Source organism: Pelecanus crispus, chromosome 15 (assembly GCF_030463565.1).
Source record: "Pelecanus crispus isolate bPelCri1 chromosome 15, bPelCri1.pri, whole genome shotgun sequence".
In the NCBI taxonomy this organism is placed as follows: Eukaryota; Metazoa; Chordata; class Aves; order Pelecaniformes; family Pelecanidae; genus Pelecanus; species Pelecanus crispus.
In genome coordinates, this window is record NC_134657.1 from 3,824,790 (window position 1) to 3,852,587 (window position 27,798).

Genomic DNA, 27,798 nt, shown 5'->3' on the forward strand with positions numbered 1-27,798 from the left:
GCATCAAAAGTACATCTAGAATGATTCATCTTACTCTAAAACTAGTCATTTGAACACTTGGTACAGCTTGTAACTATATCCCTTTGGCCATCCCACAGAACAGCATGTAATACCTGGTTGGAATGGTAGCCAGCGGAGATGTTCTTCTGGATAAAGTGATTTCTTATTCTTCATTTTGGTGAAAAGAAAGGTCCCACTTTTAGGGGACAAAAAGTAATTTTAAACTAAGTGCGCATCCCACCACTGTCAAAATCTTTCATTGTTAGTAACTCCAAAGTTGTTTCTTGGTGGGTAACTAAGGAGGCCTGCACAGATGCCGTATCAATGCCTTGACAGCTATTCCATGCCTGTGTCCGTGATAGTCACATCAGTGCTCTGACACCGATACAGTGCTGTCTGTGGTAGCTTTGAATGATTGCACTGCTTATGCACCTACTAAGAAGTTAATTTCAAACCATATTCCTTAAAACACATAAAATCTTGACAAAGGAAGAGCAGAAAGCTAGGCTTGTATTTGCAGGAAAAGCAAATAAAGTGTTTATAAAGTAAAATCTGGATCAGAAGAAGCCATGCATGTATATTTTAGCAAGTGTTTGCCTAGCTTTGGCAGAAGGAACTAAGTAATTTGTATGAGTGTCTATGTCAAGAAATAAATTGAAGCTTTTCATTATATGCTTAGATAAGACATTTCTGACCATAAGTTATAGGAGATGACTTTTTGGAAAATTCAGAAGATGATATCCTACTGAGGAGTATCATAGAGAAAATGTAAGAATTAACAAATTAAATCCCTGGTTAAAAACTGAAAACACTTTCTAAAAAGAAAACAAATTAGCAGTTAAAATTAATTTTTCAATTTTAGTTGTGTTGAAAGTGTTATGTTGGACATTTTTGGCTTCTCTATTTTCAGTCTGCAGCTGTTCCATGATCCCTAAAAATACCTTTATGCTTATAGCACAGCCTGAGAAAATGGAGAGTATAGTACATGCCACATGTTACCACCCGAACAATAATTTTACCATAGTCATCTTCTGTGCCATTAACTTCCTGAAAAATTCAGAGGAGCCTGAAGCAAACACACTTTTTCTTCTGGGTTCCCTTTGAATTTGAGATTTAAGAGACTTTACTTACTCCATTTTTGTGAGAGTGATTTATTTTTTATATTACTAAAGAAAAAAGATGTAGAACCATCCCAGACATTGTTATGACTGAGAACTGCACTCTGCATACTGCCAGGACTAATGCCCATTAACTTCACTAACATTTCCCAGCAAGGAAATTCTGCATTTTACCTTCTTTTGGTGATGTTTCTCAGCTTTAATATCTCTGAAATGAGGCAGCCCCCAAAACTGTAGAAGACTGTATAAGCAGATGTATGGAGGAGTTAATCCAGACATTAATTATATTCACAAACCAGATATGCCTCCTGACAAAGGGCAGTGAGTTACACTTGCACAAAGCATTATGTAGTAGTGTGGGACAACTTGTTGGAACTGTGCAACCAAATACTAAGACACCTCCACCTCCCAATACTAAGGGTCCTACTCAAGATCTAGTATTTAAAACTACTACGTACCACTGCAGCATCAGCATGTAGGCTGAAAGAAGTTGTGTTAAAGAGAGCAGCTGTGCTCGTGATTACTAATGCACCATTCAAAGTGTGACTGCGACAAAATTCCAAAGCTTGTGTCTGATATCGCTGAGTACCAGAGAAGGACCCCCAATTTGTTGTCAGTGAGGTCTGTCATTTCTGAAGCAATTATGGAAGCTAGTCATTGCAATAATTAGCATTGGTTATCAACATGGTTTTGAAAAGCAAATCTAGAGGCAGCATTACAAGGCTCCAAATATCTCCCTTTTGGGGATTGCTGCAGTTGCTGATATAATTTCACCTGACATTTCACCCATCTTGTTAACAAGGCAAGTGAAACGTCAGAAGGCATTAAGTCAAAATATGCTGCATTCCCTAAGGCACGCTATACTTCTGTATAGCCAGAGAAACTTGTGAGAGGGTGGAAAGATCACTTTAGAGCGAAGACAAGTGGATGACCAGGATCATCAGCCATGAACAGGACTGTAGATATGTCAGTTATACCAAGAGATTGGTAACTATAATGAATTCTTGTCATTTTGTAAACATTTTTTGCATACAGTAAAGGATATGGGCCTTTTCAACATTTACTTTATATTTTAAAGGTAAAAACAAGTCCTTTGCATGTGGGAATTTTATCCCGTTGGTTCAAGGATCTTTGTCACCGCTTTGTTCTTCATGTGGATATGAAAGAACTATGTGTTTCTTGAATTTAGAAAGGGAATTTGATTTATTTAACATAGGATTAAAAAGGATGACAGATCTGTCTGCAGAAAGAGCTGAAGTCTAAGGGCCAAACTTTCAGTTGTTTCCACTAGATCGCCCTCTCTGGTTTTTCCGTATTTGATTTTTTTTTTTTTAAATTAAAAAGGGAACTGCACATGCATTCATTCAGATACGGACACATACACACGAACATACATTTGCATATATGTAAAGGGTATATACGTACCCTTATTCTGTCAGTTTACTTCCGTTTGAACATAGTGCAAGAGTCCAGTGTTCCTTGTCTTGCCTCAAGTCCTCATCTATTGTTTGTTGTCCCTTCGTACTTCTTAGTGCTGTATTGTTCCAGTGCAGAGGGCGATGCACTTTTGTGGAGTAATTATTTTGTAGAAAGCTAGTTGTTCACAATTAACCTATAAAATGTGGAATTGTGCACTTGCGGGAATGGTGCATGTTATTTAATGAGTGTGCAATGCACTTCAAAGGGCAGTTTTCAAGCCCTGTTTTGAATTTAGAGTCTAATCCTTTAAGCACTTAGTTATATTTTTCATGAAGTATTTTTATGGTAAAGGGCAACAGAGAGGGGTGTAATAATTATTTCCATTATTTCTATCACTTATCTGATGCTTGGAATGCCCACAGAACATAAACATGCTTTCTGCATATTTAAATCCACGAGGTGTATGCAGCAATAGTCAGTATGGTTGATGGGAGAAGGGAATTAAGCACAAATGACTGTCTTGAGGGGTTGTTTTTTCCTCTGCATTAGAAAAAAGGTCTAGAAGATTTTAGCCTGCGTTTTCCCCCCCTGTTTTGACTAGCTTGTGCCACATCAAATAGGTTAAATTAATACAGCCAAGAAAGGTAGCTTGTAACATCTTTGCGAAATCCCCTTATCAAAGCAAACTGAGGAGTCAGGAAAAGACCTTGACCTCCAATTAAATTAGCTGTGCCTTTGTAAATGGAACTGCTTTCTTGCTGGGTATATTTGGTATTGCATATTTGGTATGGATGTGCATAAAATCCTCACAAGTGCACCATCGTCTTTGGTGTGGAAAAGACAGTCAGCCCATTAGTGTTACAATGTTAATAGCAAAATGAATTCAAGTCCTTTTTTTGTTTGTTTTGGGGATTTTGGTTGTTGGGGTGTTTTGGTTTTTTTTTACTCTGCTGTACCGTGCAGACCTCATGATCTGGAGGGGTTTTATACTCAAAGAATATATATGTGGTGTTTTTATAAACATTAGCTGTCAACTGTTTAAATTGCTGTACGCCTATTTGCTGTTCATTAGAACAAAGAGAACTCTCCAAAGGGTTTTCTAGCTGAGTACAGGCACAGAGTGCAAATTAAAACTATATACGTCCTCCTGAGAGAATACAAATTTGCTTCCCAGATATTTCAGAATAATTTCTGGTTTTCCTTCCTAAGAGGAAAGGAAAACCTGCCTCCTTTTTGCCAGAACATCCACCATTTGCCCTCTACTCAGCCAGATCTCACAGTGGCACATTCAGCCTCTGAACGCTCTGATAACGTGTTTAGCTCTTGTCCTCTCCAGAAGGGCTGGAAGGAATGAGTGTGCAGCGCATGGTTTGGAGGAAATCAGTTCCCAAGAGTTATTAGTTCCTGTCTTTTGAAGCACATATGCCGTGTTTATAGTGGCAATCATGGGTTAAAAATAGCAATTGACTTAGCTTTACATCAGAGCTGGATTAAATTTTGTGATATCTTGAGGCTTTGAGAATTTGCTCAAACTTCCTTCTCTGTTTAGCTTCGTCACTTGAAACTTAGCTGCAAGTTGAAACAAGTGTCAGATATGAAAGTTATGTTCAACTCCACCTGCTTCCTTAAAGTCACTGATTTTTGTAAATATTCCTCTACAAATCCTATGCTGGATTTCTTATAGATATTTTTATTTAGAAATTCTGAGCTTCTAAAGAATCTCAGATCTCTGATATCCCCGAGGTTTTTCAGATCTTGACAGACACATTGGTTGAATCTGACCAGATAAATAGTGTTTGAGAAGAAACCTGAGAACAGCTTTACTTGTGACTTCGTTAGGTAGAAGAGTAGCAGTGGATATACATGAGCATATCTGTTCGACAGCTTCGGAGAACTCTCACTTTTAGTCGCCTTTAATTTGCTTTAAAGCTGTGGTAATACTGGACCAGTATATAAACTATGCAGAGGGCAAGCGGCTGACTACACTGCAGTGGCTGGATATAAACTGCTTCCTGAGAGAAAAAGGAAATGTAATTTACCCTGTTCCATCTCTCGTGAGTGCTTTTAGTGACTGTAAATGGTTTACAAAAGATAGTGTCCACGTGTCTGCGTAAGCCACGTTGTCTAGAGCAGATGATGGAAGTCTTTTGATAGGTTTAGGCTGGTCTCATTTGGCTGCTGAACTGCAATGTCTAAAGTTTTCAAATTCAATCATTGCTGCTGCCAGGTTGATTAATTTTGATGTAATTTTCCTCCCAGTGGCACGGAAGCAGCAGTGACAGCAGCAGTGAAGGACTGGGAGGGTGTGATACAGGCTTCAGTTCACTTCATAGTTCTTATCATCTCATAAACTGTAAGACAAAGGAATGTACCCTTTTTCTCTTTTGCTTTTTCAGTCCTTCTTAGATGTAAGATCAGAGGGAAAACTGTCCAAAGGTGTCCCTTGGCTGCATTCATAAAAACATACCTGGTGTCCTGGTTTTGGCTGGGATAGAGTTAATTTTCTTCCTAGCAGCAGGCATAGTGCTGTGTTTTGGATTTAGTAGGAGAAGAATGTTGATAACATGCTGATGTTTTTAGTTGTTGCTGAGTACTGCTTATGCCAGTCAAGGACTTTTTCAGCTTCCCATGCTCTGCCAGGCGCACAAGAAACTGGGAGGGGGCACAGCCAGAAGAGTTGATCCAAACTGACCAAAGGGCTATTCCATACCATATGGTGTCATGCTCAGTATAGAAACTGGGGGGGGTGGCCGGGGAGCAGCGACTGCTGCTCGGGAACTGTCTGGGTATCGGTCGGCGGGTGGTGAGCAATTGCATTGTGCATCACTTGCTTCGTGTATCATTATTATTATTATCATTATTATACTGTTACTATTAGCATTACTATTTTACTTTATTTCAATTATTAAACTGTTCTTATCTCAACCCAGGAGTGTTTCTCACTCTTACTCCTCCGATTCTCTCCCCCATCCCATCGGGGTAGGGGGAGTGAGCGAGCGGCTGCGTGGTGCTGAGCTGCTGCCTGGGGCTAAACCACGACACCTGGTCATAGCAGGGGAAGATTTTTCTCAAAAGAAAAAAGCACCAAAGCCAAAGTGGTAAATATCTGAATAAAAATGGGACTTCTGTTCGGAGCTGTTGTGTTTAGCACTTGATTTCAGTCTTTGATTAACTAATTAACATACTGTTAGTCAGTCAGGTTTGAACACTGGTTCCCCTGACACATTGCTAATGTATGATAATGAGGAGGAAAACCCTTTGCAATCATTATGTGCACCTGGTACAGCAGCCTTGGACATGACATGCACCTTAACTCAGTGGAGCATAAGCCTGGGATAACTTCCTTCATGGAAAAATATGCTTAATTAGCTGTTCAAAAATATGAATGAGGATGGGCAGTTTTCAGTTTCAGTCTCTTGTAAGTAAGGATGTATTGGCTGAGACCTGAATCCTTCGTGTGTTGGTACTACAATTGCTCTTTTTTTTTTTTTTTTTTCCATTGCTCAAATTATTTTGGGAAGTTTTGATCACTTTTAAGGGGAGGGCTGCAAGTTTCTAAGGGAAAGATGAAACCTCTGTCATTTTTCTGCAAAGCTATTTCTTACTTCACTAGGCAAGGAAGGGAATGGTTTTTCTGTTAGTTTCTTACTGCTTTGCATGATACAGTACTACAAGCACACAAAAGATCCAGGACCAGTGTGGCTTCACTCCTGTTTTATTTTATAGATTTCTTAGTAGAAAAGAACAGAAAATTTTCCTGAATTAGAAAGCCAGATCTTTCTTGTTTTAGTCCAAAGCCTGCTTACTGTTGCACTTACTCAACTCCTGCAACTGGGAAGTATGGAGAGAAATTGGTTTTGCTTCCTTATTCTCCACAAAAGGATTTGATACAAATTCCTCTATAGTTCTTTGACTATGAAATTGTTACTCTGTCTGTTTTTACAAGCATGTTTTTCAAACCCATCCTGTCACTCATGCCTTAGGGAAGCCTGGAAGCCAGGATCACAGATAAATGAGCTGATAGTTGAGATCTATGTAGGATCCCATCTGTGTGGAGAGAAGAATATTTGGTGGGCTTGTTTGGCATCATTTCTAATTGGGAAGCTTGTGCTTTTTTGAAACTGTATGAGCTAAAATTTAGTACTGGAAGTATTTTTGGGTAATAGGTGACAAAGCTATGAGGGCTTTGCTTGGGAGTACTGAAGAAGCATAGATTATAAACAAATCTTTATTTCTGAGACTACTCACTGGAGCAGTTTTGTATTCTACCATAGTGTCAGTTGAAGCCAAACAAAGTCCTGATATGCATTATCTAGTGTGACGTACTTTAAAATTTCCTCCAAAAAAAAAAAAAATCCAGATCTAATAGGTGATTGGCAACCTATGATCTAGCATCCCTGTTGCTCTAAAAAATAGCCAAAAGGTATGACGGGCTGTGCAGGTGGAATGCAATTCAAATGACAGGAGCAGCAGCATACAATAGGTTTGCAATTTGGCTCCTCTGACTTGGCGCAATCAGGGAATTAGAAGCTTGCTTTGCTCCTTGCATTTGCTTCCCTTCTCAGGTTAGCATTAGTTAGGCGTGCTCTGTGACACCTCTGCTGTCTTACTGTACACCGCTCCAAAAATAGCGCATAAGAACACCACCTGGATTATATCTTTTATTTTCTTGCGTGGACTGATTGGGGTTTCTTTAATAGGCCACTGGAAGAGGAAGAAGTGAAGCTCCGAGTATAGGTAAACTATAGGAGTGTGGTAAAACTTGGTGGTAGCTTATCGGAAGAGCCCAGAGCGGTTGCGGAATGACGGCTGTCCTGCAGGGCACAAGAGGGTGCTGTGCACTTAGCAGATAGCAGGCTAAACCCCTTAGTACAGGTTACTGTAACTGACTGATGCAAATAAAAGATTGAAGAAGTAAAGCTTTAATATCTTATTAGATAATAAGCTTTGCAGAATCTTCTTCCTGCTATCCAGAATTGCCTGAAATGGCTGGCAAGTGAATGAAGCTTCAAAAAGATTCAAGAGAATTTCTGTGCTGTGAGGGAAACAGAAATGAGCAGTAGCAAAAGAATGAATAAAGCTGAACAAATAAAATGAAACAGGAAATGGTATGCAGAGAAAGACAGGTCAGGAAGAAACTCTCCAAACTCAAAGATGGCAAGAGAAAGGTGTAGGACCATGGCAGGTGGCCTGCAGCTGGGCTGGCGTAGCTGAAGATCAGTGCTGTTACGCGTCGGCCGTGAAACTGTTTGCCTGGATGCTGTGGGAGCAGGGCCGACGTTTGACAAACCTATGGGATACCTATCCCAAAATATCCGCAGCCGGATAGCAATCCCTAGTCTCCTGCCAACCCCTTTACAAACATCTCGGACAGGAAAGCTCCACAGATTCTGTGGAGAAATTGCAAACCGCATGTGAGCGTGCAGAATAAGCTGTGAAGACAGCATTGCTTACAGCGCTTCCCCTATGGGGGGTAACGTAAAGAATACACGTGAGCAGCTGAGCAAAAGGAAGGTCTGTTTCTTACAGAAAGGAGTGGTAGTTTGAGCAAGGGCTGCTGGAACTTTTAGGCAAGCTGAGTCGTCTTCCTACCCCTGCCATTAACATGTTCTTGGATCTTTCACAAATTGTGCCTTATTGTGTGTAGTCTCCCATCTGTGAAACAGGGATAATAATGCTGAGGCATCTCTGAAGAGAAAATGTCAGAGTCTGATTCTGTGCATTTGATAGAAGAAGGATGGGTCTGCATAGGAGGAGCCATAGGGACCCTTCAGTCCTGTCTATTGGTAACCTCACTAAATAAAGCGCTAGATCTCTCTATATAAAGCTATCATTACTACAAGATATCAAGTCAGTATTACTACAAGATATCAAGTCAGTTCTGCTTTCCTGTGTTAGGAGCAGCTTTATCTCTGACCTAAAGCCTTACTTGAACTAGGGGTGGGAAAACAGTAAATTACAGCAGGAGCAAGTGTTTGCAAGATATGGCCTTAAAAGTTTAAAAAGCATCAATTCTGCATGAGAAATGCCAGTTGCAGCTACTTGGTGATGCTGATTCATTGACTCCTGACCATAAGAGTTATTTTCCACGTTTGGTTTTTTTTTTTAATCCAGAGGTAGCCTATCAAACTTCCACTTCCTCTGTAATTTAAAGGTAAATATTTTAAATAATCATCTCAGGAATTTAATTGGGCTTTGCCCTGGTGATTTATAGGGGCAGCTGTGCCTATTTGTTTCTGGGTGGTGTTTTAAAAGCAATTCAAGACATGAAAGACACCTGGAGCAGGGTGTGTTTATTGCAGGGATCTAGAGGCTGGTTCAAGGTGGTTTAGCTAAAAGACCTATGAATTAGAAACAAGTTGTGTTGCAAAATGTGAGAGGTGTTCAGAGGTATAAGCCTTCCTGGCATGTTCATTTCCTAACAGCAGTTCACCGAATTGCTGAGGATGGAAGGGCCCTCTGGAAATCGTCTAGTCCGATCCCCCTGCCCAAGCAGAGTCACAGCAGGTTGCCCAACGCTGTCTCCAGTTGGGTTTTGAATATCTCTGCAGATGGAGGCTCCACAACCTTTCTGGACAACCTGTTCCAGTCCCTGACCACCCTCACAGTAAGAAAAGAAGTGTTCTCTTGTGTTCAGATGGCTTTTAATCTGTGCCCGGAGCCGCCTCTTCTGTTAGTGGGTGCTATTGAGAACAGTCTGGCTCCCTCTTTGTTCCCTCCCAGCAGTTCAGTGTTTCTACACACCTACTGAGAGAGAGGTTGACAACACTGCTTTCATTATTTGAGTTTAAGTGCAGGTATCTTGGGAGGATAGGCTATCTTAGAAGGAAACTTTTGTACCCTGTCCTGGATGAAACATACTCTGAATTCAGTTATGAAATGTGACCTTAAATTGAGATTACTGGCTTCTCTTTGACCTAGGAATGAGCTTGCCAAAGGTGTTTGTACTCTCATCTTCAGGACACGTGCACCCAAATACAATCTGTCTCTTTAGAAAAATCTTCCCTCATAGCGTATAGGTGGGGTCCAAGCACTAGCGTCCCATTTGTCTGCTTACACAACGTGCATAAAGAGGGAGGGATGGAGTTAAGTTAAGCTTGCAGCTGGTGGAGGACTTGCCTTTCTGTGTGTGGATTTGGGGGTGTCAGGGAAAACACAGATGCCTTGTTGCAAAATCATCTCTGCTGTCCCATGGGTGACAGGCAGATTGATCGTCAAATATTTCAACCCCCTGAAAATGAAGCAAACCTGTTCAGTTTTAACTAGCTGAAGATTTGACCCACAATTTGCACTTTTATGTGGCCCAACAGACATCACCGGTGCTGTATTGGTTTGGTCATTAAAATGGAAAGAAACAACCCCTCACTTTTGAGACTGTATTCCTTGTTGCTACAGTAGGTTATACTACTTAGTTAAAAGTTAATGAGTTATATTTAAATAATGTTAACATGCTTGCTCGAAAAGCTGAGCAGGCATCCAGAAACGGCAGAAGGCAGGGTTCCTTGTCTTTGGGCTCTCCTCCCCTTGCTGCTTTTCTGCTCCCTGCTTTACAAATGAAAGGGAAAGCAGTCCTTAGCAGTCAACCAGGATACTTCCCTGACCCTCGCTTGCTTTTCTGTAGGGTATTGGTGACCTTGATGTAGATGTAGGCTTGTGCAAAGAAACAAAATAAGCGATTTCATCAGGGTTTATTACCTGAAGGGCTTTTAAAGCATAAGCTGTTGCTGTCAGAGTCACAGGATCAGGTGTGATTTCCCGTTTGCTGGAATACACAGCAAATAAGCAAACAGGCTCTCAGCTTTTTTTAGCTCAGAAAAGCAAGGGAGCCCTTTGAAAGATCCTCCGTTTACCCAATCATCGCGTTCCCTTACACAGTACAGCATTATAATATTCTGACAGTGTAAATCCTCACATTTGCCTCCCTCCCTCCCTCTTTCCTTCAGTCACTCTCCTTCCCCCCTCCCAAGACTGCTGCTATCGGATCTGTGATGATATGTGATCTGCTGGATACAGTCACACACACACGAGTACCAGGCACTGCTGCTCAGCTGAGCAAAATGTCTTTCTCTTAGAAGTGGTGCTCATCACAGCTTTCAAATCCTTGACGATGTTGCCATGCTTTCCTTTCTGCCTTCTGCCTTCTTCTGTCTTGGTCTGCCTGCTTTTCTTGCCCGTGGGTCATTTTTGCCCTGCTGTCTGTAGCTGTATGGACTACCACACCATAGATTGCCGGGATCAAGGACTCCCAAGCGTTCCTAATCCGTTTCCATTGGATGTACGGAAACTTCTTATAGCTGATAACAACATTCAGGCGATACCAGCTGATTTCTTTATATTTTATGGAGATCTAGTTTATTTGGACTTCAGGAATAACTCCCTCACCTCTTTAGAAGAGGGCACTTTTAGCAGTTCTACCAAACTGGTGTATTTAGACTTAAGCTACAATAATTTAACACAGCTTGATGCTGGGATATTCAAATCAGCAGAAAAACTGATAAAATTGAGCCTTGGAAACAATAACCTGGTGGATGTGGATGAGGCTGCTTTCGAGAACCTGGAACAGCTCCAAGTGTTAGAATTGAATGACAATAACTTACAAAGCCTAAATGTGGCAGCCCTAGAAGCGCTCCCCTCCCTGCGGACTATACGCTTAGAGGGCAACCCTTGGGTCTGTGACTGTGACTTTGCCAATCTTTTCAGCTGGATACAGGACAATGCATCTAAGCTCCAGAAAGGTAAAGCTCGGTGCCTTCCAGTGCCGTACGTGCGTTTCTCTGTGCGTGTGTCTTGGAGGGAGGGAGGGTTCTTGGTCAAACTGTCTGTGTGCTGCCTGCAGTGACCCAAGCTGCATTTTGGCCAAACTGTAATTGCATGCTTTCAACAAATGAGTCCATTAAAGTGATGTTGGCTTCTTTTTAGCAGCAGGTCGTCCTCCCAGTTAAGAAATGAAATTTAAAAACTAAGCCCTAATAATTTTGGTTTATAAACTAAACTCACATAGGCAGTGAAAGAGCCTTTTCAAATTCATTCAGCCCAGAGCTGGTTCTCTTCCAGACTTCATTTTCTCTCTGGTAAATATATTTTCTACAATAAGCCCTTTGAGCAGCTAAACATTCTGTGCCAGCTCCTTAGGAAACCTGATTTTTCTCTCATTTTACTGATCAGCTATAAAGCTGCTACAGAGGAGTTAAATCCCCATTTTATGCAACTGTGGTTGTCGGTCCTTTCCTGGAAATATTTTGTTGTGATACCCTGTGTTTGAAGCTCTTTTCAGTAGCTTGATTTTGTCTCTTTTCATTAAAACTGTTTCCAACATTAGGAATAAATTGAAATGACTCTGGAACACCCCAAAATGCAGGATATATAATTCTGGTATTTGGGCCAGTAATTTTCAGAAAAGCATGGGGGGGGGGGGGGGAGTATTAAGACTGCTGTGCATAGGGAATCCAAACTCTTGCTTCACATTTCCCAGCTGACCCCAAAGCCTCTCCTAATCCAGCTTTAGTTGGATCATCTCACAGTTCATGCCTCCCAACAAGCACTAGGGCATAAACTCATGCCATTGAGCCGCCCAGCTGCCTGCAGAAGGCAAACTGCTTGGAACATAAAAACTTGAAGGGCTACAGAGGGTATGCAGGTATTACCTGACGCGAAATCACTGGTGCCTGGGCTGTGTCTGAGCGGGGATGTCTGTGCAGAAGAAGGTGAGAGCTAAAAGGCTAGGGGAGAGGAGCTCAGGAGAGTGGGTTGAGGTCAAGTAACTGTTTCTTAGAATTCAGTCAAAAAGGGGGAAAAACACAGTGAGCCTACAAATTTCAGAGGTCTTTTATCTCCTTTCTTGATCATCAGTCTGTAGTCAGTTATTCAAGTTCTTCCTATGCTCATGACCTTGGGTAGCATTTTTTTTTAATATACTCATCTGGGTTGCCCTAAATATTCTTAGCTGTAAAACAGCTGTTTTAAGGACAAAGTCATTTGAGGGAAGAGTGGGTTTTTTCCTGTCTGCATCAGCAAAACTTTCATCTTGATTCTTTCTAAACCAAACCTGGGCCTGTTCTCCCACCTTCCCTGATGCTTTATCTAAAGTTTGCTCTACTTGAACCAAGTACTTGCCCATCTCTCATGCTAAACATCAGTTCACTTTCCCTGTGCTTTGTGCCTCTTCTAATGAACTTGTAGCTCCTTCCCCTTTATCCAGACTGGGTCTGTTCAGTTTGAGAGTTCATCCCAGCCTGTCTCTCTTCTCTCCCGCCCTGTCAGTGTTTTAAAGTGTATCTGAACTTATGTCTGGAATTCTCAAGTGATTGAGCTTTCCCATAGTATTGCCGGTGTTCCCCAGTGTCTTGCAAGCTTAGAGATGCTTTCTCACAGCATTTTCTCTCATCCACAGTTGTGTTTCAGCCAAATAGCTAAAAAATTGCTAGCTCGTCTGGATCTTCCAAACTTTCAGTTAGATTTGATTTGGGAAGACAAGGGGGGAAGGAGCAAGCATTGAAATGGTTGGTTTTATCGGAGCTGTTCCCCCCAACATGTCCTAAGCAAATGATTTGCATTTGTTCCCAGGAGCAAGTCCGCTGATCCCTTTGCAGCCAGTCGGATCAGTGAGATCTAGTGCATGTATCCAGAAAAGCACACAAAGTCAGCATTTTCATTGCTTGTTGTGAGCTGCTGCCACAAAAATACTGGCTGTCTCCTTTAATAAACTAGGAAAACATTATTCACAAAGGCAAGGGCAAAACTAAACCCCAAAAGGAAAGACTGTCTCGATGACAGCTTAAAACCATATGGCTACAATTGAGTGCCGTTCAAAACAACTTTTAGAAAGTCAGTGTAAAACTAGTTCTTAGAATTCTGGTTTGATTGGATTTTATATCCAGTTTTCATTTTTTAATGATGTTGCAGCATTATACCCATAAGGAACTAATCACATTAGCATTACTTGTCTGGTTATACTTGTCCAAAGTCACGTTTGCATGGCCTTTCCTGGGAGGGGTGGGAAGAGCAACTCATTGAAGGATTCAGCATTCAGACTCCCTGACTTCCTCACAGTACTGCTGCAAGGCTGGAGACAGAAGTATTCTTGCAGCAAACACATCAAGATAAGTAGGGCAGCAGGCATGATGTCTGGGAATACAGAAAAAGGCAGGGATACATCTTCGGGGCCCAAGAAAGAGCTTAGCTGTCTCGGCTGCATGCTTTTCCTTTGCAGTTCTGCAGCAGCTCAAGCATTTGTGTTGCATTACCTATACAAATGGGAAACGGGAGGAAGGAAAAAGGAGTTGGCTGGTGTTTTTCTTCTCTTGGTTTTCTTTAAGAATAAAGTCTGATTAGCAGTACAGAACGGTTCCATGACAGACTGGAGTTCCCCAGCCTTTAAATGGCAGACTTTGTAACCTCGGGTTACTGAGAAGGGAAACAGTGTGGAAGCGTGAATGACAGTAAACTTGCATCGGTGATTCCCCGTCCTTTCGTGAAAAGTACAAAGCACTGCAAAGAAACTAAAGGCTCTGTACGCTGTCGTGTGTCTTATGCTGGCTTGGGATGCTTCAGCATAGGTTAGACAAGATATGCCAAAGCACGGTCTAACCAGTCTGTGGATGAACTAGGACCCCGGGCTGCCATTTGCAAGTGTCGCTGTAGCGTAGCAGTCCCTCAAGATTCAGAGCTGATAGTAAGAAACAGGAGATAAATGGCTGGGAGAAATACTGACAGATTTAGGTGCTGGGCATTCATTTTGATTCCTCACTTTGAGTGATGCTTAAAATGGTTTAATGTGTCCTGTCTGCATATCTGAGAGAATTCACTCAAGCTGTTAACTATTTACTAAGCCCAGCCACTGCTCCAGCTTTTAATTTTAGCACTGCAGTAAAATGGCATGTTAGTCAAAGCTACCTTTTTTCTTTTGCAAAAGAAATACCAAGCTGAATTTAAAAATTGGAATTTTGTCAATGTGAACTGAAATATCAATAATTGATCCTGAAGCTTCCTACGTCTGTAATTAAGGCCTGTGGAGAACTCAGTGATCTGAACAAAAGCCATACTTCAGCTCATTAGTTTTGCAAAAGCCAGGTCCATTTTCTTTCTGGCATGCTACCAGAAATAGCTTGTGAAGTTATGACTTATGCTGACCTGTCTGACTAGCTGACTGTAAAGCCTCTTCCCAGCTGAGCTGCCTTTGCATATCTATCTTGTCGTTTCACACAAACAGCTGGGATTTGAATCATTTTACAGATCCCAGTGTTTATTCATCTAACCTAAATTTCTAAATAAAGGCTTAATTGGCAGTAAGTGAATACTATTCCATGCCAGATTTGTAGGCAGACTCATTAAAGAAACTACACTAAAAGTTTTGCAGTTAAACACAGCACTTTACCTGCAATCAAACTCAGCACTTTAAAACAGCAAACTTATTTTTATACTTGCAAAGAGATATTAAAAACAGTATTTTCATCATACTCCAAAACCAAACCACTTTTTTCCCCTCTGGTTTGGTTATTAATTGATGAAAAACAAATTAGTGTGTAGTGCAAACTAGACAAAGGAACTGTGAAGATCAGTGGAATGGTGATAAGTGGAGAATATATAACAGTTCTTCTTTTCCCTAGAGAAGACAAAGTGTTCACCATGGGTCAAAATGGTTAAGTTAAAACTTACAAAGATTTTCTGTAGAAGGATATTTGATTTCATAGGCATTTGTTACGCCTGAACGGCAGCATGGTGGCCAATGATTCATATTAAAGGCTTCCCATTAGGAGAAGCATGGAGATGAAGAATATTGGGTAATTTTTTGGAAATAGAAAAGTTGTAAGATCTCTGTCCCTTCAAAGACAGGTGTAAAAAACTTCATGGAAGGTTTTACTCCATGGGGGGCATGCAAACTCTCAGAACAAAAAATATCTTGAAAGAACAAAGGTGTAAGCTGGTCTTAAACGTATTATTTAAAGAATTCAATGAAATCATATATCTGTCTTCTGCTTTCAGAGCTTGTTCCGTATCACATTTTATCTTGGCTAAAAATGCACTTTTCCTTTCTTGCCTCATCTCTTCACCTATGTTTTTTAGTAATACTGTTTGAAACTCAGGGCTCATCCAGCAAAAGACCGTCGCTGGTGCACATGACCCACAGAACTAAAGTTTATGAATGCTTCCATTTCAGTGTTTAAATACAAATGGCTCTGATGGAAAAATTTTTGGTGTAAGGTGCTGTTTAAAAGTAGTGCATAGCACTGTAAAAGACATTTCTTGAACCCCTCTGAGGATCTCATCTCAATGAAGGGATTGGATTCAGATAAAATGCATGTAACAAAGAAATACAAGTAGTCTGCAGTGGCCATGTTGAAGTGCTTTGTAGAGATCTCTGCTGATTTTTTCTTTCTGTGAACGTGCTTTGGGCAGCTGTGCCTGTGACCTTGTTTGCTAATGACTAATGCATTTTTAACATTACTTTTAATTAGAGTTTAAGTATTTCTTGGAGTGTGACTGTAGTGTCTCCTTTCTGTCATCTTGCCCTCGTTTTGCTTTTTACTTTTTTTCCTTTTCAGTATCTTTAGAAAAACCTTTTTGGGAAGTTGTTCAGAGTTTCAGGGATTGCAAGAAATAGTCAGCGTCTATGCTTTTCATGCTAGATGTAATGGTGTTTTCTCAACCTGTTGTGTTTAATACACACTCTAAGTTCCCCACTACCCATTGCAAGAATGAAAAATTTTGCTGCCTGCTATTTAAACAGTATTAGAAAGACTTAGCAATTTGATGAGAAGGTTTAAACTGAGCATTTTTATGGGTAGCCTGTGTACACTGATATTTCCAGAAAGACTTGGAAAATTCATTCAGAATTGGCCAGCGATGGAATTCCAAATAAATGTGTGCTGCCCGTGTGATAAATAGAGGAAATATATGTTCTGAATGTCTGAAATTAAAGTAGCATGAGTTTAAGTGAGGATTGGTGCTGAGTGTTAGACTTCCCTGTTACAGACGGGATTAGCTGGCACAGTGTCAGTGCACCATCCTCCTCAATGCTAACGTTGACCTTCGCACCACTAGAAGCAGAACTGGTGAGAGAAGCCTGAAGGAGACAGAACTGGGTCCGCTTGCAGAACTGTATGCTAAACTAATTGCTGAACCTCACTGGAAGGAAGTTCATTAGTGGCAGCAAATCCCATGTCGCAACACAAAGGCCGTAGCTAGGACCATGTTTTCCTCCTCATTTGGTCAAATGTTGCTCCACTTTAGAAAGCTGTGTGCACAAGATTACAAATTTTTAAGATACTCAAAGGGGTTTTTAGTGGCAGTACTGATACAGATGCTGTTTAGCTACTTTCAAGACTTCTGTAGCCAGTACCTCCTCAGTGTGGATGGACAGGTAAATTCTGGTCAAGTGGCATGTTTCCAGGTGAAGGCTGTTTGTGCAAAAGAACAGGAGAGAAGGATGGCAGTGAGAGGAGGCAGGAAAAAAGCCAGAGCAGGTGACAATGAGACTGTAAGCACAGCCTTCTGGAACAGGAAACTCGGACTGAATTCAGTACTAAAGGAAAGCAGTTATGGGATTCAGAAGTGAACCGGTGTAGCGAGAAGAATGGAATGATTTTTGTAAGCCTGTTTAAAAGACTGTGCCATGAGGTGATCACCTCTTGCTGCTTGGGCTCCTTCTATAATCCCATTCCAATCTAAGATCTATTACTAACCTTATTCTGTAAAGAAAATAACATCTCATTTCACTAGTCCAGGTCTTTATAGTAGCCCTGGGCTCACTGAAAATGTTAAACATGGTCTTCAAAACAAAGCATCATAATTACATGAGAGTACAGGTTTCATTTGACCTTCTAACCTAACTAAAAGCCAGTGAAACAACTGAGCACTTTGTAAGTCCTCTTGACTTACCATTCTTTATCAGTACCTATTTATTCATCTGCTATGTAGAGAAGGCTGCCTTAACTTCATGTACTAATATAGAACCAGAGCAAGCTTCAGCTAAAAAGGACAGGCTGTTCTGTCCATTACAGCCATTCAGCTCTTCCCCGAGTATCATGCACATGCTAGTACAGAACATAATATCTGGTTTTTTTGGAAAGGAATTAAAAAGCCTTAAGACATTTCACACATTCAGCAGCTTTTATTCTGTTCAAGCAGGAACTCTTAACAGAAATTAGATTCCTGAACAAGCGCATCAAATCTGTTTCTATATATACACATAAATAAATATATAATTTGATATCCTAGTCATTTTCGGTAAAATGATCTGACTGCCACTGGCTTTTCACTCTGTTTCTTCCATCTTAAGGTTTTTTTGGAATACTTCCATCTTTCACGGCTTTGAAGATGCGAGGACAGCATTTGCAGATGTGAACACCTAATGTTAAACTTTATATTTAGGCATTGAGACAAATGGTTAAGTACCCTCTACTGTTGATCTGTGAGACTCTGGGGCACTTGGCTATAAAAAGTTTTATTTAGGCACCTAAGTCTAGGCTTCAGGTTTTTTTAAGCCTTACTGTTCTGATAGCTTGAGGCTCTTTCCAATGAAATTTCATATCTCTTCAGGGGCAATGCCTCTCTTGCTGCTTATTAATACGTCTAATACATTAATGACAGTGTTTAAGTAGATGAAAGAGAACCTATAGGTGGAGGCAAAAGACCATACACGAAATAAAATGCCACATTTAAACATTTCAAGTCTGTGTCAACTACATTCACCAACATGAGAGAACAGGTAAATTCCACCTAAAAGGGCAAATAGCAATTTTACTTTTCAAAAAAAAAAAAAAAAAGCATATTATAGTGCTCTTACATTTATTGTATAGACAGTAATGAACACATGTGCATGAAGCTCACTTAAATGTTTATGGCTTCAGATATTTTTCTGGATATATTTCCTATACATACCAGCATATGTATGAGTGGGCATTTTCATTATCTCATAATATTGTACATTGCTGAGTGTTAGGAAGCTATTTCTCTTGAGACCTGTTTTTTTTGTGAACTCTACAAAGACCCAACAGAGTTGAGGCCTCTTTTTTTTTGTTGTTGTTGTTGTTTTTTTTTTAAACTCAGCATCCAAAATTATAGCTGGGAAATCTCCCTCTGAAGGTTAACAGACAGACCATAATATTAAATTAATAATGGATTGCAGAAGTTCTCCAATAAAACATACAGTTAGTGTAGGTATTGAAATAAGCAAAGACAGAAACACACAAGGAGTCCTTCAGAATAGAGTCAAGTAGGCCTGGAGTAAGTGATACCTCCTGCTGCTTGTCTTTGGCTGGAGGAATATGAAACAAAACTCACCATACAATACAGCATCAGGCAACATATCTAGAGAAAACCCATGTCGGATCCAAGAGCAGGCAATTTCAGCGCACTCAATGGTCCAGCCAATGTACTGTTTGAAAATTCCTGATCAAACAGTACCTATGAGAAGCAGGGCTGAGTTACGGCTACAAAGAACCAGCAGAATGCTCGTGAAACTTGGTGTCTGGCGTTTTGTGGGTTTCTTGAGATGGGAAGATCAGTACAGTTAGCGCTTGGGGCGTTACAGCGTTGTCAGTCTGTTCTCATTAATTTACAAGGAAATTATTATTTGTATAAAGACTGGTTTCAGGCCGCATCCATTTTTCTAAGAGCTTCATTTTTACCAGAGAAGTGTTTCAGCCTTTGACTCTGCAGGACAAGTAGGCCTGTGCATAGTCCTTTACAGAAACAAATGCAAAGTGTTTATTAGGATCTAACTGCAGCTTAATTGCCTACGATTTCTTGTCAGGGTTTAAGTGCTAGACTTCAGTGGAGTTATAATCCTCTAGTGGTAAGGCATCTCAAAGTCATGTTGTTCTAAAACCTGTTAGGGAATTTCATTGAAATAAATGAAACCTGGAACCCTCCTGCATCACTTCCTTATAAATACATGTATCTTTTTTTTTTTTCTTTTTAAAAACATGCCGCCTCTTTTAACATTATGGTTCTAGAATTACAGCATTTTCACGCTTCCCATGTTACTTAGATGATCTATTCCTCAGAGTACAGACCCATATTTTCATCTTATTTTATTTTTTCAGTGTTAAGAGAAGCCTATGTAGAATCTAGCACTTGTCCCTTTGGGACTTCAAAGCATTGCCTTTTTAAAAGCAAACAATACATTACAGCTCGCCAGTATAGTATATCTGCTTCTTCAGATGATGTAGCAGAAAGATACAGAGTGTGTGACATTGTCCTCAGGACAGCTGGAGTTATTACAGATAATGTCATGGCCCTGACCAAAATAACATAAGCTATGTATTTATAACACTCACACTTGTTATTTCATTTACAGATTTGTTTGGTATGAAGAAGCAACTCTTTGAACATGTTGTGGGAGCAATGAGAGATATATACAAAAATATCATCAAAGGCTTTCTTGCTGCAGCGAAGCACTGAATAGCAAACTTCTTTGAGATACCCTTTAGAAGAAGCCTGGATGATTTCTTAAAAGAATAAATTGAACAGGTTCTGGAGAATTTAAACCAAAAAACAAACTATAAAAAACTAACACCATTCCAGTGGTTAAAGTGTGTGAGAGTAGAGCACTAATGTTAAATGGCACTCTCCTGTTCTCTGGAAGTCCTGTGTGTGGGGACAGGTAATTTGATTGAGCCAGTCTATATGCAATGGAATCACCCAGTGGGGAAAAAACTGTAATTAGTACTGATCACTTCATAGAAGCCATTGTTTTGTTGTTCATGCAGAGGGTGTATGATGACCTGGGATTACTTCCTGCCCAAGCAAAGAACAAAGTTGGATCTATTGGTAGCCGTGAATGTAATAACACAGGTAGAGTACAGAACAGCAGTTTTGCACACACGCTGGATTCTCATGGCATAAGGACAACCTACTTTTAAGTAATATAAAGAAAGTAACATATTGCTATGGAAGGAAGCAGATGAAATGGTGTTGTTCCTATGTCGTCTTAAGCAGACATGCATGCGACCTTCAGATTATGATGTCTTCTGGTAAGCAGTTAGAAGCTCTGGTGCAATAACCACTGCATTAGCTTTTGGAGGAGAAATTCCTCGTGCCACCAGGGATATACTGGTGGCTGCTTGTCTTACTACTGTTACAAATGAACCATCTGTTCCAAATTCTCTTTTGAGTTGAAAGAAAAGCTTCTGTTAACTGTACTGGGTTTTGCAATAGTGTCGCGACACAGCAAAGAAAAACATTCACTGAACAGGATGGCCTCATAAATGTTCCTTTCTCCCTCGATCACTGGCATGTGCTTCCTCCGAGCTCTGCAGTCCTTCTAGGTTGCTTCCAGCACAATTTTAGCAGCTTGCCTTGTGTGTGGATAGGAGAGGTCAGTTCATTCCTGTCTTGTTGAAAGGCTGGTGCATACACAGGGTGGCTGAAACTGTAGCTGGGAGCTAGCAAGGCCTCTGTACTGGCCCCTGGCTTATGATGCTGCATTTTGCCTATTGGCATCTATTATTCTCAATGACTAAGAACTCTGTAAAAACTTGAGGCTAAGCTAGCACATTGGAGTGTCACAGCATAAAGCAAGTAGAAAATTCCCATCTATTCTATTTGGTTTGAGAACATGGCCTAGATTCCAGCACCCATGGCTACATGGAGAGGAGCTTTTTTTATTTCTCGTTATTGTATAATCAGACTCAAAATCGTTACAGTACACTGATTCTCATAACGAGAAATACCCTCAAAGTGACTCGGTGTGTTGCAGATTCTTTTCTGCTTGCATTCTGTGAGTTGTGATGTTAGGTGAAAGTATCTGGGAAACAGGCATAGAGCCCACAGTCTACAGGCTCAGTTTTGATCTGTGGCAAAACTGCTGGTGCTGATAGTAATGAGTAAGTGGGCCCTTGCTTCTCCATCTCTAGCATCCCAGGCAAATTCTACCATACCAAGTTATTTCTGGAGGCAAGGGATGCGGTATGTAGAACTGCTTAGAACAGGAGTTTTGTTTTGGAGTCTTTTTTGCTCTGTCTCGTTAATATATTCTTTTTCTAATTCCTTCCTTATGGAAGCTTAGATCTGATACTCTAGCTCATCAAGGCCGCTCCAGCACAGAGGTCATTTTAAAAGCTGGCAGGTGAGGACACTAGAGAATTTCGTTTGCAGTGATCAGAAATAGAAAAAGTAGAGTTGTTTACGGTCACCTGTGCACTCTTTCTTTAGACATGCTGCGATCATGGCTCAGCTGCTATGAAAACAGCAGTGCTCATGAGGCGTCAACAGCTATTGTAGTGGTTTGTTTTACAGAAACACAGTTGTATAGAAACTTGTTTTTTCTTGTGCTTGCTACAAGTGAAATGGAGTTTGTTTAGGTGTCGCATTCACTTGGACCAGGCTTTTCTGCCAAAATACTGCAATGATCTTTTCCTATTAGCAAGGAACTTCCTCTTCAAATGAATTTGCGCTGTTACATTCATTTTGCTGTTTCTACACAACAGCAGTAACTGCTTTGATTACTGTCAACGCCATGTTGATTTATTGAAAACTGTTCACTTTTTTAAATCCGATTAGAGAGACACGTGTCTTGGAATTCCAGCCTATGGCTTTTCACTCCTCCCTTATTTCTCATGGTTTTGAATAGGGAAAAACATCCATTTGTGTTCCCTTTTGCTTGTTACTCCTTAGAGTTGCTATTCCCAAGTCTTGATGAACAGGAAATGCGGACTCAGTGAACAGCTCTCGGTTCTTTCAGTAGAAGGTTTGTACCAAGAGCTCTATCACAAGCTATAGAGTGCAAGAGTATGTGCTTCCTCTAGCCACCCAAGTGCTTCAGTCTGTCAGCTTGTGTACAAGGCGTAATGTATACGAATACCGCAGGTTCCAGATTCCCTAAAGCCTCCGAGGATGTTTGAAGCAATGTGGCTCCTTCACCTTCCAGGCCCCTTCCATAGGCAGGAGGTTTCAAAGACCTGCAGAGCAAGTTGCCTCACCATCTGGTATACATTGCCAGTGCACTCCAGGCTCAGAGAAAAAAATGTAGCATGTATTCGGGTGGCAGTTTGCCTAGAGGAAACCATTCAGCCTTGAGCGCGCTGACTGTTGTCCTATTCTGCTGGCAGCTTTTATTACGTTGTCAGTGAGAGGAGCATGAGAAAGAGGGAAGGCAGCAGAACTTTAGCCAGATATGACAGATACAGGATGGCTTTTAGGGATCAAGATTTCATACAATCATCATTCCAAGTCAAGTATGTCAGGGTGATAATTGGATCCATAGCAGACTTAGCTAAAACTCCCTTTCAAATCAGCGTAACAGCTGGGCTGCATCCAGATAACCAGTCAGGTTTGTACCAGTAACCCTAGGAGCCTGGGTTTAATAGTAAAACATCATATGCCGTAGCTATTCAGCCACAAAATGGGATTCACAAAAGCAGAGGAAATCTTATCATCATGCGTTCCTTGTTTAAAGTGACATAATGGTTATACGGTAGAGCTGTGTGAAGGAAGCGCTCTGTACACTGTGTGCACAGAGCAACGCAGAGTCAAAACCTGTGAGTCCGTTCTGTGATCATTAGCAGATGCAGAGTAAAAGTGTATAGAGTAAACCAACAGCAGTTCTTGTGTCATTAATACACAATTCTTGTGTTTTCCCCTTCACGTTCATATCCTTAATAGTAAGATAAAAGCTATCTTACCAACAGCCATACAGGCTTAATTCACTTCATTTTTTTTTTCCATTCTAGCCATATTAATATACTCTCCTGAATTTCCCCTGTTGTGAATGAAGAGCTGGGCATGTGCAGTGAACAGTGTGCTTTTACTGTCCAGTATCAAACTATATTCTCACCAGTTTTTAAATTTGGATTTTTTTGCTTTCACTGTGAAGAACCCAGCTCTAGACATTCTTCAGTAATGCATGGAGAAATAGTACTTGCTAGTCTGCATGTTCTTATGACAGTCAGGGAGAAAAGGTGAAAGCAGGTCATAGACAAACAAGCATCCATTAAACCTAACCTGTTGTTTTGACCAGAAGAAAAAGACAGCTGTAGTTTTGGAACTACATGGAAAAAAGTTGTGTAGAAGGCACCAAGGTGTGGAAAGAACTTCAGTATTCCTGTTACCCTGTTTTAGAGTCAGAATTTGCATTCAGATGGAGTTGCTGGGAAGTGCTTCCAGGTCTCCAGATCTAGATGCATTCAGGGTTCAACATTAACTTTTTTAAATCCTCAAAATCGTGTCATACCTGACCTCCTGGAAGACTGAAGGTAAAATAACTTAATTTCCAGGAGCCACTCAAGTGGGTTACGTAATGGCTTTTGGACAGTGACAGATTTTGTTCCATTTTTTCCTGAATTTTGTACAAGTTCATAAACCTAGAATTAAGCCTAAAACTTTTCTTCAGCCATTCAATCTCTGACTGGAGCAACAGAAGGATTCATCAATATTCTGCTGATTTGTTTCCCTTTCCTCTTCTTTGCAGGTCTCCACGAAATCCAGTGTTCTCTGCCTGTAGAAAATAGAAGAATCTTTCTGAATGAATTATCTGAGGTCAGCTTTAGTGAATGCAAATTTAGTTTGTCATTGACGGACCTTTTTATCATCATCTTCTCTGGAGTCGCAGTCTCCATTGCTGCTATTCTATCAAGCTTCTTCTTAGCAACTCTAGTACACTGCTTCCAAAGATGTGCTCCCAGTAAAGATGACGATGATGATGAAGACGACAGTGAGGACTGAACTTAGTCCATATACCTAAGTTTTCTTGGTTTATAAGTTACTAGATCACCAGCCAAAGTCTAGGAAGAAAACAAGTAGAGTAAAAGCTTTAAGCATGAATTAAATGAAATCACAATGTGTAAGGATCCCTTCTAATCTCATGATGGTCACAGGTAGGAATTGCAGTTTGCATTTGAGACTGTTAGTTTTGGTTACATATGTAACCTGATGCAGTCAGAGCGGGTTAATTTCTATGATTCTTAATCGAACACTGCATTTAAATTTGAAGACTGGAGGAAAAAGGGGGAAAGGCAAAATAAAGAATGTTCCAGTGTTTTAAAAGACTGACTCACAGCTTCCAGATCATTCTTCTGATGCGATTCCTGTAGTGCTTAATAGCTTGTTCTAAACACACTTTGAAAAGGACTGGCTAGAAGGAGGCATTTCAGCTGGAAAATATGGAAGCAATTTAAAATAGTGTCCTTCCTAGATCTAAGTAGTGGGAGACTCTATTAAGCTCACACAACTTTATAAGTAACAAAATGCAATTAAAATGATTCCTAGAACTGTAGAAAGCATTATGGGAAGGTTGGCATTTTCTTGCTACAAATGTTCTCTATAAACATTCATTCTCCATCTAATGACAGCAGTTGCAGGCATCATTCAGCCAAAAAACAAATTTTCTATAAGTGAATACGATTCTAGGTCTGAGTCATCCACTGCAGCTGCCTGGCACCTCTTTGGTCATGGCACAAATACTAAATATAACATTCTTTTGCGTTTTTAGATGCAATGAAGTAAAGGATTTCCCTTCCCTGTAGTGCTAGGCCCAAGTAACTGTTGCAGTGTCCAGTCCATTTAGTTATTTTAAAACAGTAAGGGCTATATTCTGCTCCTGATTATACTAGAATAACACTGACGTGAACACCATGATCCAAATTGGCAACTGTATAAACAAGAGTGGAGTCTGGCCTAAGGTGTTTCTGACTGTATTACAGATTTGTCAAAACTTGAGCTCTTCTATATAGGGGTAGATATTTTTGTTAAAATTCAAAAAGACATTTATTACAAGAGATTTTTGGAATAGTGCTGGATAGCTTTTTAGGATAAGTATATTTTTAAAATATTTGTAATGGAAATATTTTTTTAAAGCTCTGTGTATTTAAAGTATTATCTAGAGTAGCTGTGAGGGCTGAAAGTAATAAGTAACATAGTAATAAACAATCTAAGGACTGTATGCTATTATAAAAGAATTAGATCTGATGAAAAGTAGCATCTATTTGACTACTGTAAATGCTAGTATTTCTTGAAAAAACACTCTTTGGTTAAAATATTGCCTTGCTCAGCTAATATGAATGGTCTTTTATGGCCAGTTCCAAATGTCTTGTACCTGTTGTGCTACTTGTTCGGGCAGACAGGCGTGAATGACTCCGTGTGAGGTAAGGGGCCGTATGGTCCAGCAGACAGGGTACAAGATTAGGACTCAGCGCTCCTGGGTGGTGTCCCCGTCTGACAGCGATCAGCTGGAAGACCTTCAGCAAATCACTGTCTGTCTGTGCCTCAGTTCCACTACCTATAATATGAAGATCATAATAACTATTTATCTTTTTCAAGTGCTTTGAGATGTGCAAGGGGGGGCACTATATCGGGGCTGTGTATAACGATTGTATATGTTAGGCTGAAGCAGATGTTGTGCAGTAGGTCTAATCTGATCTGGTATCAGTACGGCTTCACTGACATGGATGGAGTTACTCCATGGGCTAACAGAGTTTGCAATGGAGTTTGCACCATGCTGAGGTCAAGACCAGGACAAAAGTGTTTATTTCTGTTAGCTCTACAGCTTATTCAATGCGACTTAATGCTACTGTTGTTAAGATTATTATTTCTGAAAACACACTGAAACAGAATTAAATAGGACAGTGAGAGGATATTCTGTATCAATACTGTCTTATTCTATTCTGATCCTTTCAAGAAAAATGAAATGACATGATTTTCACTGTGTAGTGCCATGATTATAAATAACACAAATATATTTATAATTTCAACATAGGCTTTCATGTTTATTTGTATATGGGTATGAAAAAAGGAGAAAAACCGTGCCTGATTCTCTCATCATTTATAAGTGGGGTTTTGCATGAGTGGAAATATACCACTTGTTGCCTGGTGGAGTTCATGAAGTACACCCCCGTTGCAGCAAATACGGATATATTACCAACAGTTTTATATTTAGAGCTGTGCAAATTGTTCAGTCATGGAACAAGAAACAGGGTCACACTTTTTTGTCTGCAAGTTTTATCATGGACTCAAAACTTGCAACCAGTTAGCAAGGTGATTTGTCCACCCAAACTTTTCAGTGAGACATCGGTGAATGTTTCAGCCAATGTCTACCCTGCCTTTGGTAATGAGTTTATGGTTTTGTTTCGTTATCCTGTAAGGCTGAGTAATTTTGCAGAGGTCGCATCCCAAACCTAACTGTTTTGACTGGGTTGTGCTCTTACTTGCAGGTTCATCCTACCGTGGTGCCTCAAAATGAAGATCTAGATTTGTTCATAGTTTGTAGCTTTTTGTTCAACTCAACATAAAGCCCTGAAAGCACTGATTATATTTGGAACTTAGCACCCCTCAGAACAGCAAGGAACAGACCAAGCTGACACCCACATAATCCAGTGCAAGCTGAAGAGCAAGGCTTAGTAAAGCTTTATTTATGAAGCTGCCATTCTGGATACTCCATCACATCCGAGTGATTTTGCAAAGTATGGTTTTTTCCAGATAAGAAACTTTAATGATATTTCCCCCTACTAAGTAATGTATATTTCATAAGTATTGAGCTCTTGCAGTTAGTAATATTTATTCATTGTAAACATCAGCAGTTACCTACTATTAATATTGATTTTGTATAATTCAAATTTCTAGTAAATGGGACAGAACTTGGATTTAGTTCTTACTAGGATTTTTTCTTATTTTGTGTAATCTTCAGAACAAAACATTCTCCTATTGGAATATTGCCAGAACTAGTGATCACCATAACGATCCCCTGCAAAACTTTGAAAGCAAATTTCATTATGAATAGGAAGTGGCCTGAAGGCTGCATTATTATTGCAGTTTTACTTCCACAAAGGTAGTAACGTGGCAGTAATCCCATCTCCAGCTTTGTGGACATGGGAAGCGTTCCTGTGCAAGGAGATGCTTCTGTGGGTGGGACGTAGCGAGCATGCACTCCCTTCTCAGACTGTGGTAACCCCCGTTAAGATTAGTGAAGTTACAGTGGTGCCCAGTATAAGAGCTGTATTTAGCTCCCTCTGCAATACAGCGCTTGCTCAAGAAGCACTGCCTGCAGGCGATTATAATGGTGCGGTAGCAAGTTTGTCCTCATTTACTATTTTCCTTCTCAAATGGCCTTACTTTTCCTGGGGGTATCTCTCACTGTCAGAAACGAGCAGACATTTTACCTGCTTCAAGGGGAAGGAAAGATACTCTGCATGACCCAAATAAAATGTTGCAGGCTGAGAGAGCCAGGAAGCAGCTGTCACATTGCCTGCAGATACGCCTCCTTGATGAAATGCTGGATCTTGGTATGTGTGAGGATCCAAAAAATGTGCAAGAAAGCAAATCTGCATGA

At 40.4% G+C, this 27,798-nt stretch overlaps 1 protein-coding gene across 1 annotated transcript; it reads left to right on the forward strand.

Annotated features, from left to right (window-relative positions):
- The first annotated feature begins 10,525 nt into the window (after positions 1–10,525).
- LRRC38 (leucine rich repeat containing 38) lies at positions 10,526–24,200 on the forward strand. The gene is made up of 2 exons (XM_009484436.2): positions 10,526–11,272; positions 23,947–24,200. Exons 1-2 carry the CDS (start codon positions 10,645–10,647, stop codon positions 24,198–24,200), a joined length of 882 nt encoding a protein of 293 aa, XP_009482711.1. The 5' UTR covers positions 10,526–10,644.
- Positions 24,201–27,798: the final 3,598 nt, after the last annotated feature.